The sequence below is a fragment of the Manis pentadactyla genome, chromosome 6 (genome assembly GCF_030020395.1).
Source record: "Manis pentadactyla isolate mManPen7 chromosome 6, mManPen7.hap1, whole genome shotgun sequence".
NCBI classification, from domain to species: Eukaryota; Metazoa; Chordata; class Mammalia; order Pholidota; family Manidae; genus Manis; species Manis pentadactyla.
The window spans coordinates 56310544-56327195 of NC_080024.1; the positions used below are offsets into that span (position 1 = coordinate 56310544).

Below are 16652 nucleotides of genomic sequence, written 5' to 3' on the forward strand. Positions count from 1 at the left end.
ACTGGACATGCTGGAGTGAGTAATATATTATACGAGGCCTAAAAACATACCTGAAAATTGTTTTCCACGAGAGGGCCCAGAGGACATATCATTCTGCAAGGCCAACAGCAATGCGCTAGCTTGAGGGACACCAGCATCACAAAGATGTCCAGAACTGGCTCCTCTTTACAGACCTAAGCTGACAATAGAGAGGGTGTCACAGAGCCCAGACCATTAGTAGCAGTGAGGATGATGGGGCCCTGAGGCAACAGAGGCTGAGGCAATGCTTAACCCTCAGAAGCTAGAGGGTCACAGCTACCATAGTGACCAGAACATCAGAGCAGCAGCTAGGAGGGAGTTGGGAAGTTGATTAATAGAACATAGTATCAGTAAGGGCAAAATATATGGGCAGCCAATGAGTGTTCCTTAATACACGTGCAGATGAAATGGCCATGGTAGCAGAAACGGAGTCTGTGCATGGGTCCATCAGCATGGAGCCCGCTTACCACAACTGACCTACCTACTGCCTCATCTGAAAGTTCAACCTGCCAGGAAGAGAGCAAATGTTGAGCTCCTAATATGTCATCACTTCTTTAGGAAACTAAGAATCCACTTAATGGAAAGTTGACTACATTGAGACCTTTCCATCCTGGAAGGGGTAGTAGTTCCATCTCATGGGAATAGATTATGTATTTAAGGTAGGCATTTGCATTTCATACCAATGAATCTTCATGCCACAGCACTATCTAGGGATTATACAATGCTTGACCCACAGACGTGGAATACAATACAGTACAGCCTCCAGTCAGGATGTTATATAATTACACAGCAAAGATGGTATGGTAGGGTGCCCATGACCATGGGTTCCACTGGTTGTATGATGTGCTGCATTTCCCAGAAGCTAGTAGCTTAATATCACACATAGTAGGCCTACTGAGGGAGAGGTTCCAGCACCTGCTGGGAGACGGTTTTCTGCAAGGATTAGGTGCTGTTTCCCAGGATACAGGATACCTTGATATGGCTCTGAGTCACGAATAGGAACAATGCATGCGTCCAGGAAACAAGAGACTGAAACAGGAGTAGCCCCATTTACCATCATTGCCAGTGACCTCCTGGAGGATACAGTGATTTCCAAGCCTGCAACTCTGAGGTGTATGGAATTAAAGGTCCTAGTCACCAAGCCATATTCTTGCTAGGGGACATAGCTAGGCTCTGACTGAACTATGCTTCAACTGCTGCCTGGGCACTCTGGACTTCTTAAATTCATGGACAGGTAGGCAAGAAGAGTCAATGCCTTGGCAGGAGATGCTAACTCTGATCAGCAGGAGGCAATAGGCTTGACTTTATTACACAATAGAAGCCAGTATGAATATGTGTGACATTTAGATGATCCATTTGCACACCTCTTAGTACTACCTTGCCCAATAATGACTGTAAATTGACAAGTGCAGCAATGCCTGCCTGAGAAGATTACTACCAGGGGCCCAAATTTCTTAGGAATTAAGGTTTTCATACATTAGTGTAATCACCGAGACCAGCAGAGATAGCTGCTGAGAGTGAGGGGAATTTAGAATGATTAGTGGAGGAAAGGCACAATGAATTCAGTTGCGGTTCAAGACCAACTGCAAAGGTAAGGACTGTAGTTTGTCCCGCTAACTTCTCTAGGTTTCTTATGAGGAAGAGAGGCCCACGAGAATCCTGGAGGAACTATTCCCTGAATACGTACAGACAGGGGATCTACATGGTGCAAGAGGTTGACTGCGACAAACATATAGATGTGCAGGTCAGACACCTCTTCAAGAAAGGGCTCTTTGCCTAGCTGAGAGGAGCTGTAGTCAGATGACAGCTTCAACTGCTAACACTTTCAAATCCACCTCAAGTTTTGAGTTGAGGCCACACTCTTCTTGTGGTGGCTTCAGCCAATGACTGTTACAAGGACCTAGCCATTTTATTCCAGTGTAGGACTCTTTGTCTTTGATCTGGAGCTACCCCTGCTCCATCCAGTTCTCTTCCTTTTCCTTTCTCCTTTTAACATTCTTAATTCTATATCTCACTGTTTGTTTCCTGGAGGACTCAAATGACAGACCTAGTCTTTTCCAGCTCCACCTGGCTTCCCTAGGCTCAACTCGACTTTCCCATTTCTACTGATAATTGTAGAGGTGGTATTGTGCTTTTTTCAAATATAGATATGACTGCTTACCAGTTTCATCTCCTGTGCTCTTTATTGGTACAATGGAAATCTATTCACTTAAATATTTTAAGACACAAAAATGCACCTTTAACTATGGCCAAATATCTTAAATGTGAAAAAGGATATATATAGAGAAGATAAATATGGAAGATATATATATATATATATATATATCTACTGTATATACAAGATATATACATTTATCAACTATATATATACACATATATGTATCTACTATATATAAGATATATATATACAAACACACTATACACACACATATACATATGTGTATATATATATATAGTAGATAGATGTATGATAGGAATTATCTCAAGTGCATCAGCATTCAACTAATTTAATTCTTAAAACTATTCTATGGCACAGGTACTATTATAATTTTTACCTACTAGATCGGAAATGAGCACATACTGTGAATTAAACTGCCCAATGCCAATCATCCATGAGTATATTAATAAATTTAAGATGTAAACATAAGTAGTCCAGCTCCAGTGTATTTATCTACAATCATTACACTTACCTGACTGGGGTTGGTAGCACAAGCAACCTAAACTTCAAATTGAGAAGTGTTTGGAGAAACTACGCCTGGTTTATACTAAATGGAAAACATAAAGATACATTTGTTTTAGGAAAAGATAGTTCCCAAAATAGTAACAAGTACTTGAACTTCTGGGTTTTGTTACTACTGAAAAGTAAAAGTTAAGAAACACTTTGATTACCTCTGATCTCTGTACAGACTGCTGTTTACAAGTCTGTCAGGCAATTCTTCCTCACAATGTCTTGCCAGCTAGAAGCTTGGCGTAAAATAGAGGCCTCAGCTTTCTCTACAGTTAGTTTCTCCTCATTTTTCACTACGTTTACGGTCCACTATTCTCCCGTACACTTATGCTTGAAATCTTGCAACTTAGTCGGTATTTAGTATTTAGTAACATTTTTGCTTATACAGCTTCTTGATCTATTGTAAAAGTTTGAAAAGGGTGTTCTTCATAAGCATTTGACAGAGAAGTGATTACGAAAGTCCAGTTTTCCCCAACTGTAGAAAAAGAGTTTTAAAATGAACTATGTTAAAACCTTCTCACTCCCATGTTTCCGGCAAGCCACCACCACGACTTAGCTCCAGAGCTTAACCAAAACTACAATTCCCATCCTACATTGCGGCCTTCTCAACTTAAAAAGAACGCCCATCTTTAGCGTCACATTCGCTCTCTCAGGCGGTGGATGCTGGACTTTGTAGTTCAAGTGAATTTCTCTTTTGTCGCGGTCTTGGGAAGGGATAAGTGTGGCCGAATCGATGGCTCTGAATCTCATATTATGATACGCTATTTAAAATTAATTAATGGGATAACATATTAAAGTCAATTTAGCGTCAGATTTTTCTGTATTTCACGTTCCGCCTTCTTCCCACTGCTGGGCCCGGGAAGGGGAAGTTACGTGTATCCGGTGTAATGGCGGCACGGTGGAGCTCCAGGTAATTACCCAATTCCGCAGACTCGCCACAGGCTGCGAACCAGAGTGGGGGTGGCGGGTTGCCTGACACGGTGGGACGAGTAAGGGACCGAAGAGGGGGTGCGGAGCCGCTGGTGCTACGGCGGGCGGTGCCGGTGTGCGCGTGGCTGTCCTTCCGCCGCGCACTCGCCCGCGCTGTTGGGGAAGAGCCGGTCGGGCGGAGGAGTCGGCGGGTGGGGAAGGGGTGCCTGTGAACTCCCTCCTCGCCTGCGCGGACGAACCTCTTTCCTAGGAAGGATCCTGACGCTGGCTTCCCGCAGTGCCTTTGGTGCTGAAATCTAGCTGGTCGTCGCTCCTTCAGTATGCTGTATTTTCGGGCGCGAATCACTTAGAGCCTTTCGAGTCCTTCGGGCTTCCCAAGGCTTCTTTCTTTCTTAGTGCCCTGGACCCAGGCATTGTGATTGGGATTAACTCTATGTAATTAAAATAATAAGTGGAAGTTCCGCTCTTCAGCCTGGCACCAGCATAATATCTGACTGCGTCTTTAAAATTTCACTAAATCGTTTCTTTTTCATTCATTTGTCTCGTAAATAATGATCCCTACTGTTTAGTTTGGGGGACTGGTCGTTCCTCCGTGGTCTGTGCACTTCTTTTGACATCCTTTATTCCTTCGTAAATTCATCTACCTCTAATACGGTGGTAACTCCCAAACTTGGATCTCCGGTCACCTTTCTAAGGAACTCTGGCTTGTACAATGCACTTGCATGTAGTGGTAATATAATCGTTAGTTTCATTGAGTGTAACTGCAATAACCGTTTTACCTATTTTCACTTAATCCTTAAAACAATTTATATAAATGAAGAAGGAAAAAATTGGGGGAAGGACTATTCTAGGTGAATGAATTACGGCTGCAAGAGTTCCCTTTGCATTTTTAGGTGTCCGCAGACTAGCGATAGCAGGTTAATAAGCAAACTTGGGCTTCAAAAGACCAGTTAACCTACCCCCTCATCTGTGTTTAAACGTAACTTGTTTTAGGATTAGTTGTATCGAGAGTTAACCTCAATTATCATCCTACTATGGAAAAGAAGATTTAGAATTGTCATTAAAGGTATGATTTTGATCTCAAGAAGCATTGCTACAGGCAGCATCTATAGACCTATTCGTGTTGCTGCTGGGTGATGGACTACTAATCCAAAGATTCCAGTCTAGGTTCAGATTACTAGATCTGCCTAACATCTCTAGTCTCACCTTCCTCATTTGCAAAATGTGAATAATGATAATAATACCTACTTCAGTGGATTGTTTTGAGGATGAAGAAAAAGACTAAAAGGTGCTGTGCACAGTGCCTCGTAAACACTGTTAGCTATAATTTTATTTTTACTACTATGAGATTGTCGATGAACTTTCTCTGTGCTTCAGTTCTTGTTCTTTGGTTCTGAATGTGGGCTTCTCCACCTTTTAAGTGCCCAGGCCGCTTTCATGGTGCCTTTCACACCTCATTTGGCTGTAGCTGTGAGGCCAAGAACCTTGATCAAATAGCCTGGCCCACTGCTTCTGAATAAATGGGCCTCTGAATCAGCAGCTTCAGTATAACCAGGAAACTTGTTAGCCATGTAAAATATTGGGATTCACTCTGGTCCTTTTGAATCAGAAACTAGGGAATGGGGGACCATCACTTTTTTTACCAAGCAATCCACATGACTCTCAGGCCAGTCAGTGTGGAAGCCACTGTTCTAGTACTTCTAGGGATCTGCTGTGGTTCACCCCCCAGAAACAGGTTTGCTGCCTTCCTTGCCTTCCTTGATCTCTGGCCAGCCAGTGTTTCCCTGTTACCACTGCCACATAGGCTTTGAATAGGAGAACTCCAGCCACTTCTGAAATCGACACTTTCTAGACTTAACTCACTTTGCCGAACCACCCTTTTTAGCTCTGTCAGTTTTCTGTGCTGCTGAATCATTAGAAATTAACTCTCCTCCCTGGTAGTTGTACATTGCCAAGTGACCGATGGTCACTTCTTGTACTTGAGACAACTTAAGAGTGTACATGATGACACATGGTGTATTTATAATGCCTATGACTTAACTTGAACATTATTTTCTCTTGCCCACTTGTATTTAGACTGAATTTTGTCCTACCTGGTCTTTTCCTAATCTGGCACAAGTCATGCCTGGAGCTACTTTAAGAAAGAAGTGGTTTTCGGTAATACAGCTGATCCCACTGATGACTTTTGAGGGCTTCCTTGCTGCATTTCTTTGCTTTTCTGTTTAAGTCTGAGAATTCTAGTAGGGGAAGGTGATGGAACAAAAAGGCCTCTGGTAAATTAGTTTCAGCACACTTCCAGACTTATTAAACATGTAGCCTCAGTATTATATCTAGGTATATCTACTTCCCAAGTGGACATTGGAAGAGACATTTCAATGCTGCAATACAGTACAAATTTTCAAAGCATTTTCTTAAAAAATAATACATCAGGCAAGGAAGCAGTAGAATAAGCAGGCCGTTGCTATTTTTAACTAAGCTAGTAAGTCCTAGATATCAAAAAGATTGTATGGGCTGCCTTGGCCGGGGGCATATGTGCTCCATGATTTTAGAATAGTTTAGCTAATGGGAAGAAGAGACCCAGTGGAGATTCATATTTAACTTGACTTTGAGTCTAACACACATTGAACAAGCTAGACAGAGTTCAGCACTTTCACCTGAAAAGTTACCCTGTGTGTCCCTCCTTGAATTAATTTATCAGAATAGCTTTAATCCAAACCTGGTAACTAGAGCCTCTGTAGTGGAATATAGCGCTGTATATCTAGGGGCTGCTTCATAAATCTCTCTGTGATGTGGTTTCCCTAAAACGGAGAACATGGTTTGCTAAATTGGCTCTTTAATCAGCCAGCCAGCTTTCAAAACTGTGCTGTGAGAGCTGGCAGAACGTATCCAGCCCATATGCTTAATTAGGTCGGCTAAAGAACAGATTTTGGAGAGGGGGCACAAAGTGGTATGAATGTTTGAAGATATGTGGCATACCTATTTATTAGACTTGTTTTTGTAAGTTGAAGTAACTGTATGTTCAGGGTCAGATTTCCTGTTATGATGCTCTCAAAGGAATTGGTATTTTTTAATCTTGATAGGGAGATATTCGAGTTGCTGATAAGCCCACGTTAACATGGGGTTAAGACAGATTGGGGCTGGTGCCTGATAATGCTGTCTTGATACAGTTCATGAGAAACTGCTTGGCAATTCCTAGAAGTAGGGGTTAATAGGTGGGACAAAGCTGCATGGTATTCCTTGGCAAAGAACTTGTCAAAATATTGTAGGGAGTTTTATGTTTGAAAAAATAGGAATATTCATCAAAAAAGTCCACATATCCCTTTTATATCTAATTTTAGAATTGAAATCTGTTAAGTGGCAGGCACTGTCCTATAGCAGTGACCAAGAACTTCAAGGATCCAGTGTTCTCATACAAGGTCTTTCATGCGTTATCTTCATGAATCTCTCATGTTCTATCTCATTTTTGTTGAATCTTCTGTCTATATCTTATACTCTAGCCAAACAACTTGGAATTTCCTAAATTCTTTTACAGCTCTGAGTCTTTACACAGGCTGATCTTACTGCCTGAATGATCTTTTTCCCATTTCCAGTTTGTCCTTCCAGATTCAGCTTTTAGACCCACTTGTTTATGCCCCAGATGCACCTGTTTGCACTTCCTCTTTTTCCAGTAGTATTGTGTTTATAACTTTGCTGTAACACATAGACTTTTCTTCTCTGCCTGAGGAAAGGAGCTTTAATCTCTCAGACCATAATGTCCTGTGTACAGTTTAATGTATATATCACCTCACTATACACAGACACTGCCTTTAATTCTCTACCCTTAATTTGTTTCTAGAGAATAGAGTGTAAAGTAAAAAAGTAGAAAAAGATCCATGACCATACTGCTCTTTCTCTTATTACACTTCCTCATTTTCTCTGTAAATACTTTTCTGAACAACTTCTTAAAATAAGTATCAGTTATGGCTCCAGCCACATCTTTTTTTTAATTGTTTGCTTATTTGAACAAATCTTTTCAATTTTTATGACCTCACTAAGAAGACTGTTCTGCAAAAATACAAACTTTAACACAAAATGAAAAAGGAAGCATTGAGTTGGGTGACTGAGAAGTACTAGAACTCTTTTGTCACCACAAAGCAAAATGGTGAGCAGTTATGGGATAGATTTGAAATTTAAGGTTTTATTTCTTATTTGTTATTATTAAAGGGTTATAAATTTAGCTTGGTCACCAGAACCAGTGAATGAGATGCAAGGGTTAATGAGGAAAGTTAAATCCTATTCCCAGTTGAGCCATGAACCAAGGGTTGTATAGGGAAACTTAAGGCAAGATGAGGGGGCTTTAGGAGGATGTAAATACAATTGATTTAGAATATTGTAGCTTCAGAGATGTTCCTGATGATTTGTTTTTATTCAGTAGCTGCTACTGAAGATTTCTTTTCTATTAAAGAATAATATACAGAAACATTGTTGATAAAGTAGGTATTGAGAAAATTTCCATTTTAAAACTTGGAAATTTGGAAAGTAGAGTGGAAGAGTATTGAGTATATCTTAGTGGAATGTGCTTTTAATTTAAGGCCTGGCTTCCTTATAGGCAGCTTTGCATTTATTTAAGTGACACTTTTTGCCCTGTCTGAGTGAAATGCAATGAAACTCTACCAGTTAGTAGTATACATATACATATGTAATTTATATTTTTAGAGGCAAGTTGAAAAAGTTCTTGTAGCCTAGGGATAAAAAGTCCTTGTGAGAAAGCTTGTTAGGTCAAAAACAATTTTGCCTTCTGAAATGAACCTGAGATAGTTTCAATAGGGGATTTTCCTGAAGTGGAGCCCCCTACCCCCTACCTTCTGTATATGACAGCACAGAGAATGAGTAGGCTTGATTCTATCTCCTATTAATGGAGAAGGTAGAATTGTTAGGATTTGATGACTGACTAGGAGTAAGGAAAAGGAGATTGTCACGTGGCTTGACTTATAAGCTTTGTCTTAGAGGAAGAGCTGATTGGAGGAGAGGAGGAAATGATGAATTCCAATTTGGACTTCCCTAGTTCAGAGAGCCTTTGGGACATCCATGTGGAAGTTTCCCATAGCGGTTGGGACATAAGGAGTTGGAACTCTGTAGAGAAGGCTGGGTTGGAGTAAAAGTCATTCCTATAATTGTTAGTTGACAGTGTAGGGATGAAGATGGTCTGCCAGAGAGAATATTAAGATAAAAAAGATAAGGACTATTAATTTACTAATTTAGCAAATGTATATTGAGAGCCTTCTATGTTGGGCTAATAGCAATGAACAAAGCAAACAAAAATCTGAACAAAGATTAAGTTCTGCAGGATAGTACTTATTAGAGGGGTGGATGGGGAGAGAGTCAAGAGGAAAACCAGATGGCCATGATAGCCCTGTATGTTGAGAAGCAAGAACTTCAAGAAGAGGGGGTGGGTTTAGCAGCACCAAGTGCTAGGGAAATGTCAGATGAAAGAAGGAAGTAGCCCCTGGATTTAGCAACAAGGAGGTCATTGTGTAACCATGGTAGGTATTGTGGAGTAGTAGAGGTAGAAAATCAAATTGTGGGTAAGAGAGGTTGCTGGGAGGCTCATAATTCGAGGTTAAGAAATGTAGACTCATCTGTCAAAAAGAAAACATGGCTGTGTAGGGAAAGAGAAAGAATGGAACCAGAGAGGGGAGAGGATAAGGGGAATTTGCCCCATAAATGTCATAATTTCTATTTAAACGAATCATTGTAGAAGTTCAACAAATAGAATTTTTCTTTAAAGCTAACTCAATTGGCAATCAATACTATACATCAAGAGATAGCTCATAGAAATTTTGAAACAAATAAAAACTGACAAATTCCTGCTCTCAAAAAAGTACATTTTGGTGAAAAGGGGAGCACAGTAGAGGATCTTAAGTACTAACAGAAGAATTAAAAATTTTTAAGTAACATATCCAAATGACAATACCACTTACTCTTTAATTTTTTTTGTTACTTAAATACAGATGACTATAGACTGTCTTCATGATGTAGGAAATGAATAGGGGATAATACATCCTCCTGGTTTATAATGAGTGATTTTTAGTACAGATATTGGTATTACTGAGTTCATTAAAATGATAAGAATTTTAAGATTTTGGTTTTTTTTTACTTGTCTGAGACACACTGTCTTAAGATGTCCCCAAATTGGCATTGTCTCCCCTACACGAGTCAGAGCAGTCAAAGGTTTTTGTATTGTGTTTATTCCACATCACTTACAAAACCTCAAACAAAATCCAGGTACTAACTATATGCACAGCTTCCACCCTTATATTTGAACATGAGAATTTTCAGCCTTTTAAATGGTTGAGTCAAAACCCATACCTAGTGTGCAGAATGACTTGGAAACAAACACCAGGGAATACTGGTCTGCAACTCCTTAATCTATAATTTTTGGAGCCAGAACTGTTTTGACATCAATGTCTTTTGATTTTAAATTAAGAACACTGTGCATATATATTTATTAAGTACCTCGACTTTGGGGTCCAAGGCAATATCCTCTTATCAAACATTAATATTTCTGCAGTTCATCAAATAAAGAGTCATGTTAAGTCTCAAGATAATGATTGACATGTTTTACTACCAAATTAATTTGCCCTAAGTTTAAGAAAAATATTTGTATTTTCACAGCTTTTGAGATTTCAGAATTGCAGGTAAGGGATTGTCACCCTGCGCCTGGTGACTTTTTCTGAAAGGGATAGGAATGTTTTTCTTTTATTTTCTTGAAATTGTGAACCTTTGCTGAAATCAAATTACCTTTTTCCTTATGTGGCATATCATGGGGATTTTCCTGAGGATCCCATTACTGACTCTTCCCATTACATTTTTGCATTTACAACAGATTTAAACTAGTTTTTATTTTGAATACTGCTTGAAACTGTTGAATACTATTAAACCTTTTTCCCCATTAGACAGCTAAGGTTGTTAGTGTTTTTGTTTCTCTTTTGACTCTTATAATGTTTGAAGTTTGCCAAGTGAGCTGTTACTAGAATGTAGAATACAGAAAAATAAACAAAAGGGAATCCATTTTGTTAACTTCCTTTTAACAATTTTATGGTAGTATTTTTCAGGGATATTGGTAGAAATGTTCAACTGAAATAATTGAGAAAGCAGTGCATTTCCACTATAAGTTGAATGTTTTCTCATTTTTTGGATTTTTTTTAGATAATTACAGAGTTTACAATTTCATAGTTTCTAGTTAACTGACTAAAGTGTTTCTTACAAATGTTATTAAATATTTGGCTTTCTGATGCTTACTGAAACTGATGGAAAAATCATTTTTAAACTACATTCCCTTATTATGAAATGAGTTCCTTGCTCAGAAGAGCAGGTGTGGTTTTGCTGAGTTGCTTACTTATGACAGGAGAGAGGAATTTAATAATTCATCATAAAATCCACAGTGATACTGAGAAAAACAGCAAAAGTTATAAACTCTAGATAAATTGCTCTTGTTGCAGGAATTTCTAATTAGTCTAAATATTAAGTATGCACATGTTGAACTCTCAGAATTTCCCTACAGGCATATTCTGTATAAATCTGGATGATTTATTATAACATTTTTTATTATAACTGCAGTAGCAATCTACTTTATAATATTGTCAATTTCACACTTAATTTTGGGACATGGAGATACAACAGATGGTACTTAATTGCTAGAATATTATTTGGTGATGATGGTTGAAGGGTAGAAAGGGGAAAGGTGACACTGATCAAAAAGAAAACTTATTAAATGTAAGTAAGCAAGGTAATTTGAAATAAAATACATAGAAAGTTGCTGTGTGTGGGTGTGTGAATAACTTAAGAAAAGAAACCAGGTTTTAAGGTGCAGGAGAAAGAGCCAAGGAAAGTGCTAAATCTCGTATGACAGACTTAACTGTTTTATTTGTTCATGTTGAACCTGGTCACAGTGAATTAGGTATACTAATTAAATAAAGGACTCCTTAAAATTATCACTATGCATGTTGAGACTATCTGTTTACATTTCATGTTTTACCAATTTGGTGTCAATCTATTAGTAGTGGAATTTTCATTGGAATGCAGTATCAGATGATTTTGGCATCAAATAAGCTTTTTTGAATTTTAGCTCTGCCATATACTAGGCTATGATTTACTTGGAAACATTACTTCAACTCTCTACCTCAGTTCTCCTATTGGAAAATAAGGCTAAAAAATTACCAGAGCAAGGTAGTTAAGAGGATTGAATTAGAATATATAAATGAAGTGCCTAGTATTGTATCTTTGTGGTTGCAATAATTTATCATTATTTGTTATTGTTACTGTATCTTACTCTAAACTGTACATATCTGACTTCTAAAACAGGAAGTGTATGTAGTTAATTAGCTACTCTCTGGCTATCTCAGGAACATCATTACATCATTGTGATGTTCTGTAGAATCTATTAGTACAGATGGTAAGTTTGTCGCAGAGCTCCTGTGAGCAGTGACAGTCTTCCCACTGCCCAGTTTTGAACAGTAGTGGTTGACTTACATTCACCACTGCAGACCAGCTTTGGAACACTCATCACCACATTATTTTTAAATGACTTTTCTGTCAATGGAATACATGTTATATTAGGAGAAGAAAATACTTTTTAGAAGTTTGTATATTACTGGTGTTAGCTCTCCTTCATTACTAACTTGGGCATAGTATTTAGGTTAAGAGGTGATTTCAAAATGCATCTTATTTCAGGCACATACTAAGATAAGTTCTTTTAGATAGAAAATGTGTCAAAAGGATTTAAGTAATTGTGAGACTCCAAATCTCACTGTTTTCATTCTTCTACCATCATGTGACTAGAGTAATTGTCAGCAAGTTCACAGTCTTACTGGATTACAAAGTGTTCTGTTATTTTGTCCCCTATGAAGAGGTAACAACTTCAGTTCACCTCCATTTTAGAAGGAAGGCTGAGTACAGTTCTTTAGTTAATTAAGTTAGTGCTTAATTAAGTTAGAATTCAGATTAGTGACATGGGTTTTACTATATTCATCTGTTTCATTTTAGAGTAGAGCAAATTGTTCAACTCAGGATCTAACGAGGGTCCACACATTTCATTGATTTGGTCTGTTAAATGTCTTTTTTTTCTTTAACAGCTGTCCCACTCTTTTCTTTTTTGTCCTTTTGTCCCATGTGCCATTGACTTATTAGAGAAACTGGGGCATTTGTATGCAAAAGTTCGCCAATGAAAAAAAACACCAGTAACATACCTAATTAGTAGTAAAAATTAAGTATATTAATTTGCTGCAGCAAGGGAGACAGTGTACTATAGGGAATCATGGAGTGTCTCAAAAAGAGGTGTTAAGGAAGGGTACTTAATAAAGTTGGTGGGACTAGAGGTAGTCATTGGATGGTCTTGGCAGGGTTAGGGCAGAATTTATAAACTAGAAGATTGTTGGAACAGTAGATGATCATCTTTAGAACACACAAGTCCATTCAGGCATTATTTTGCGATCTTACTTTGGAATAGATGGGTCTGAACAAATCCATAAATAAGTTCATTGTGGCTTAAATTGCATTATAGTTCTATTTTGCAAGTTAGTGGAATCCGTATTACACAGTATGGGTTTTCTTCAGTTGTTAAGTCCCATCCATAGCTGCGTCAGGGCCATTTTTTCATTTTATCAGTACCCCTTCTGTTCAGTCAGCCCCAACCGAAGAATAGACCATTCTCTTCTGGAGATGTTATCAATCCATATGTATGGTATTGTTCAGTGGGTCATGATCATGTTCCAAGTTTGTGATGATAATAGTATCTCTAGTGCCAGGTTTTCTTGCTATATATGTTAAATTATTTATTACCACTTACCATCAACTTATTCCCTATAAATAGTAAACAGTACTAGGTAAAGTCTTTTACTCATATTCTTTTGACATTCCTTCTGGACATCCAATTCCTGATTTTAGTTTATAGAAGGGGTCCATGGGTTAATGTAAGGAAGAAGCAGAAACTCTTGTGGACATAAGTGAATGATCATTTATATAATAGTATTAGAAGAGAGGAGCATGGAATCCTCTACTGAGGTTTAATACAGTATCAATTTTGTAAGGACTGAGATACTGATTATCTTAGGAGTAAGAAAAGATTATAGATAGTAAGGACATTGACAGTTCTCTAGGCTTTAAATTTTTCCATAAAGTATATTTCAGATCTCACTAATTAATAAGCATATTTAAACCTATAGGCAAAAAATAATTTATACAAGTTATTTCACTCTTTTTAAATGAACTTTTTTACTTAAGTACATAATCATTGAAACCTTTATCATCAAATTTATATCTAGTTTACCTAGAAAAGCTGAACTTCTCTGTTAAAATAGGTCTTTCTTTCCTTCTCTCAATTTTTCATGTTGTGTATTCATTTTTAGGATAATAAAAGCATTGTATAAATATTTGTCATCTGGATGACTCCAATTCAGTGTTTAAATTTGCATGTTTGATAATGTTGCAGTAGGTAATACTACGTTAATTACTGCGGTCGACCGAGGCTGTGTAACACAAGAACTTTTTTTGTATTACAAGTGAAAATTTTCTCCCTGTAGAAATTCCATTTCAGTGTTTAAATTTGTGTTTGTCATCATTCTTTAGTAGGTAGTATTACTTTAGTAATCATGGCCTTTATCTTAAACTCTATTTACATGTAATTGCATTTAATAATCTTGATACTATGATAACTACTGGAACTGAAATGTTTCCTGACTTAATGATTTGTGTACATCCCCATCTGCATTCAACAACAGCAGCTCTGCATCACTGTATAGCATCAAGATTATTTGTGTATGTGGTCTGGAAGGAATTTTGGGTGTCCTTAGGCTAGGCTTCTAGTTATAGGTCCACCACTAACTGGTATTAGAGCTTAGGACACTGAAATGATTTATCTGACAATCAGTATTCTTATGTTTAAAAAGAAGAAATTGGACTACATAAATTGTAAAATCCTTTCTGGCTACTCAAATTAAAATTTTTTCTTAGTTTGGTACTGAGCACAGGTCTTTCTATATTATCTACCTCTTATAATTATTTTATTTATATATTTATTTTATTATTTATTTTAATTTTATTTTATTTATTTTTGTGATTCATTACCATAACAATGTATCGTAAACCATCAACCATTTAGGTATGTAATTCCAATAAAATACTTTAATGACATTTCTATGTAAACATAACTATTCACCATTTTTCAAAAATTCCTGCAATTAACTTAACAGATGGATATTGAAAGGCATTTTATTTTAGCATTTAATGTTGGTGACTAGGTTTTTTTTCTGAGAAATACCTGGTTTTTCATTGTGCATATATATGAAGACTTGTGCCTCTGGTAGATCACAGTAAGACTTGATTGTTTTAGTTTAGCACCTTGTATTTCCATGAGAAAAATATTTATTTCTGAGTGTTCTTTAGTGTAAGAACATCAGATATTTTATTCTTAGTTTATATGGAGACATAGGATATTTTGTACTTAGTTTATATTGAGTATCTCTTAGATGATTTTTTTCCCTCTGTTCACTTGTTCTTATATACCATAATACTATTTTACAATATAGAATAGGTCAGTTTGAACAGTTATCCAACATCAGTTATTAAATTAAATTTTGTTCTTCTCAATCATTAGAATAAAATACGTCATGGTGCTTAATAAGCCTTTTTTACTCTTTGCTGTCTTGTTGAGTCTTTTTCTAGTAATATGTTTTCTTTATACTTTGTTTGTGGAACTACTTAAGGACTTAAAATTTCTTTATTTAATTATTGATTATGCCTCTGCCTACCACATAGAAAAATAAGATGGTCAAACATTCATTGTGTGGAAAAAATAATGTTATTTCACATACATTTTATCAGTGATAACAAAGCTTTCTTTGGTATATTTTTTAGGTGACGTTTGCAGACAGGAAAAGTAAAGTGTCAAGGAATTCATGCCATTCAGTCCTTGTTATTTGGACCAGCTTAAGGAGTCTGATTTATCAAATCAAGTGGCAACAAAAAATGAAAAGTAGTGTGGCACAGATAAAAGTAAGTGTTTGAAACTTAGGAACAGAAACTTATAGTCTGGTACCTATCCTGTCAACAAAAATCCAAACAGTAGAGTGACATCATACATACATCTAACTTATACAATTTTAAGTGTAGATACTTGGTCAGATGGGAACAGTAACGTGCAAGAGGGCAGTAGGGTGTGTATGTGTGTGTGGGAAGTTGCATGTTTTAATAGAGAGGGTGGGCCCATTGAAAAGGTAGCTATTTGAGCAGAGACTTGAATGTACTTGTACACACACCCACACATCAGTGCCAGCACAGATCAAGAAAGTGCATGTGAATGAGCATGTGTGAAGTAAAAATAAACAGCAGGGCAGGACATTCCACCATTCTTAAAGAGCATGCTTTCCTGAATGACCATAAAATAAAGACAGGTATCTCCTTTTTCACTTGGTCATAGTTCCTCCATTTCTGTCCACAAATGAGCTTTGCATTGCATATTTCATATGCATAAACAAGCTATTCTGTGTTGTCCTTTATTTAGACATTACACATTTATTTATTCAACAGATATTTGATGAATCTTACAGTCCCAGTGACTGTTCTGAGCACTTTGGGCCACTGAAAAGATAGCCATTTGAGCAGAGCCTTGGAGGATATAAAGTTAACCGTGCAGATGTCTGAGGGAGTGCCAGGTAGAGGTAGAGGGAATGGCAAGTGCAAAGGCAGAGTCTCGTGTGGCTGGAACAAGTTATAAGAAACAGAGAGTAGTAGATGAGGTGAGAGCAGTAACAGAAACCAGTAACTCCATCTGCTTTCAAAACTCTTCCTCTGCCTGTGAGTGGACTTAGCAGAGCAAACCATTCTACTTCCTTTCTTTTCAACTGCATGGATCTACAAGCAGAAACCTCATGTCCTAGGTTTGAGAGTCAGTAAAGGGGAAGGTGTATTTTTATTTAATTATAAATCTAGGGACCTCTTC

General features: G+C 37.4%; 1 protein-coding gene across 1 annotated transcript in view; it reads left to right on the plus strand.

The window, feature by feature from the left end:
- Window positions 1-3501: 3501 nt before the first annotated feature.
- The window catches only part of CWC22 (CWC22 spliceosome associated protein homolog), a 59975-nt gene continuing 46824 nt past the window's right edge, over window positions 3502-16652 (plus strand). The window contains exons 1-2 of the mRNA XM_036879454.2: window positions 3502-3656; window positions 15569-15706. Of these exons, the coding sequence (XP_036735349.2) occupies window positions 15680-15706 (27 nt within the window). The 5' untranslated portion in view covers window positions 3502-3656; window positions 15569-15679. The remainder of the gene's footprint in view (window positions 3657-15568; window positions 15707-16652) is intronic.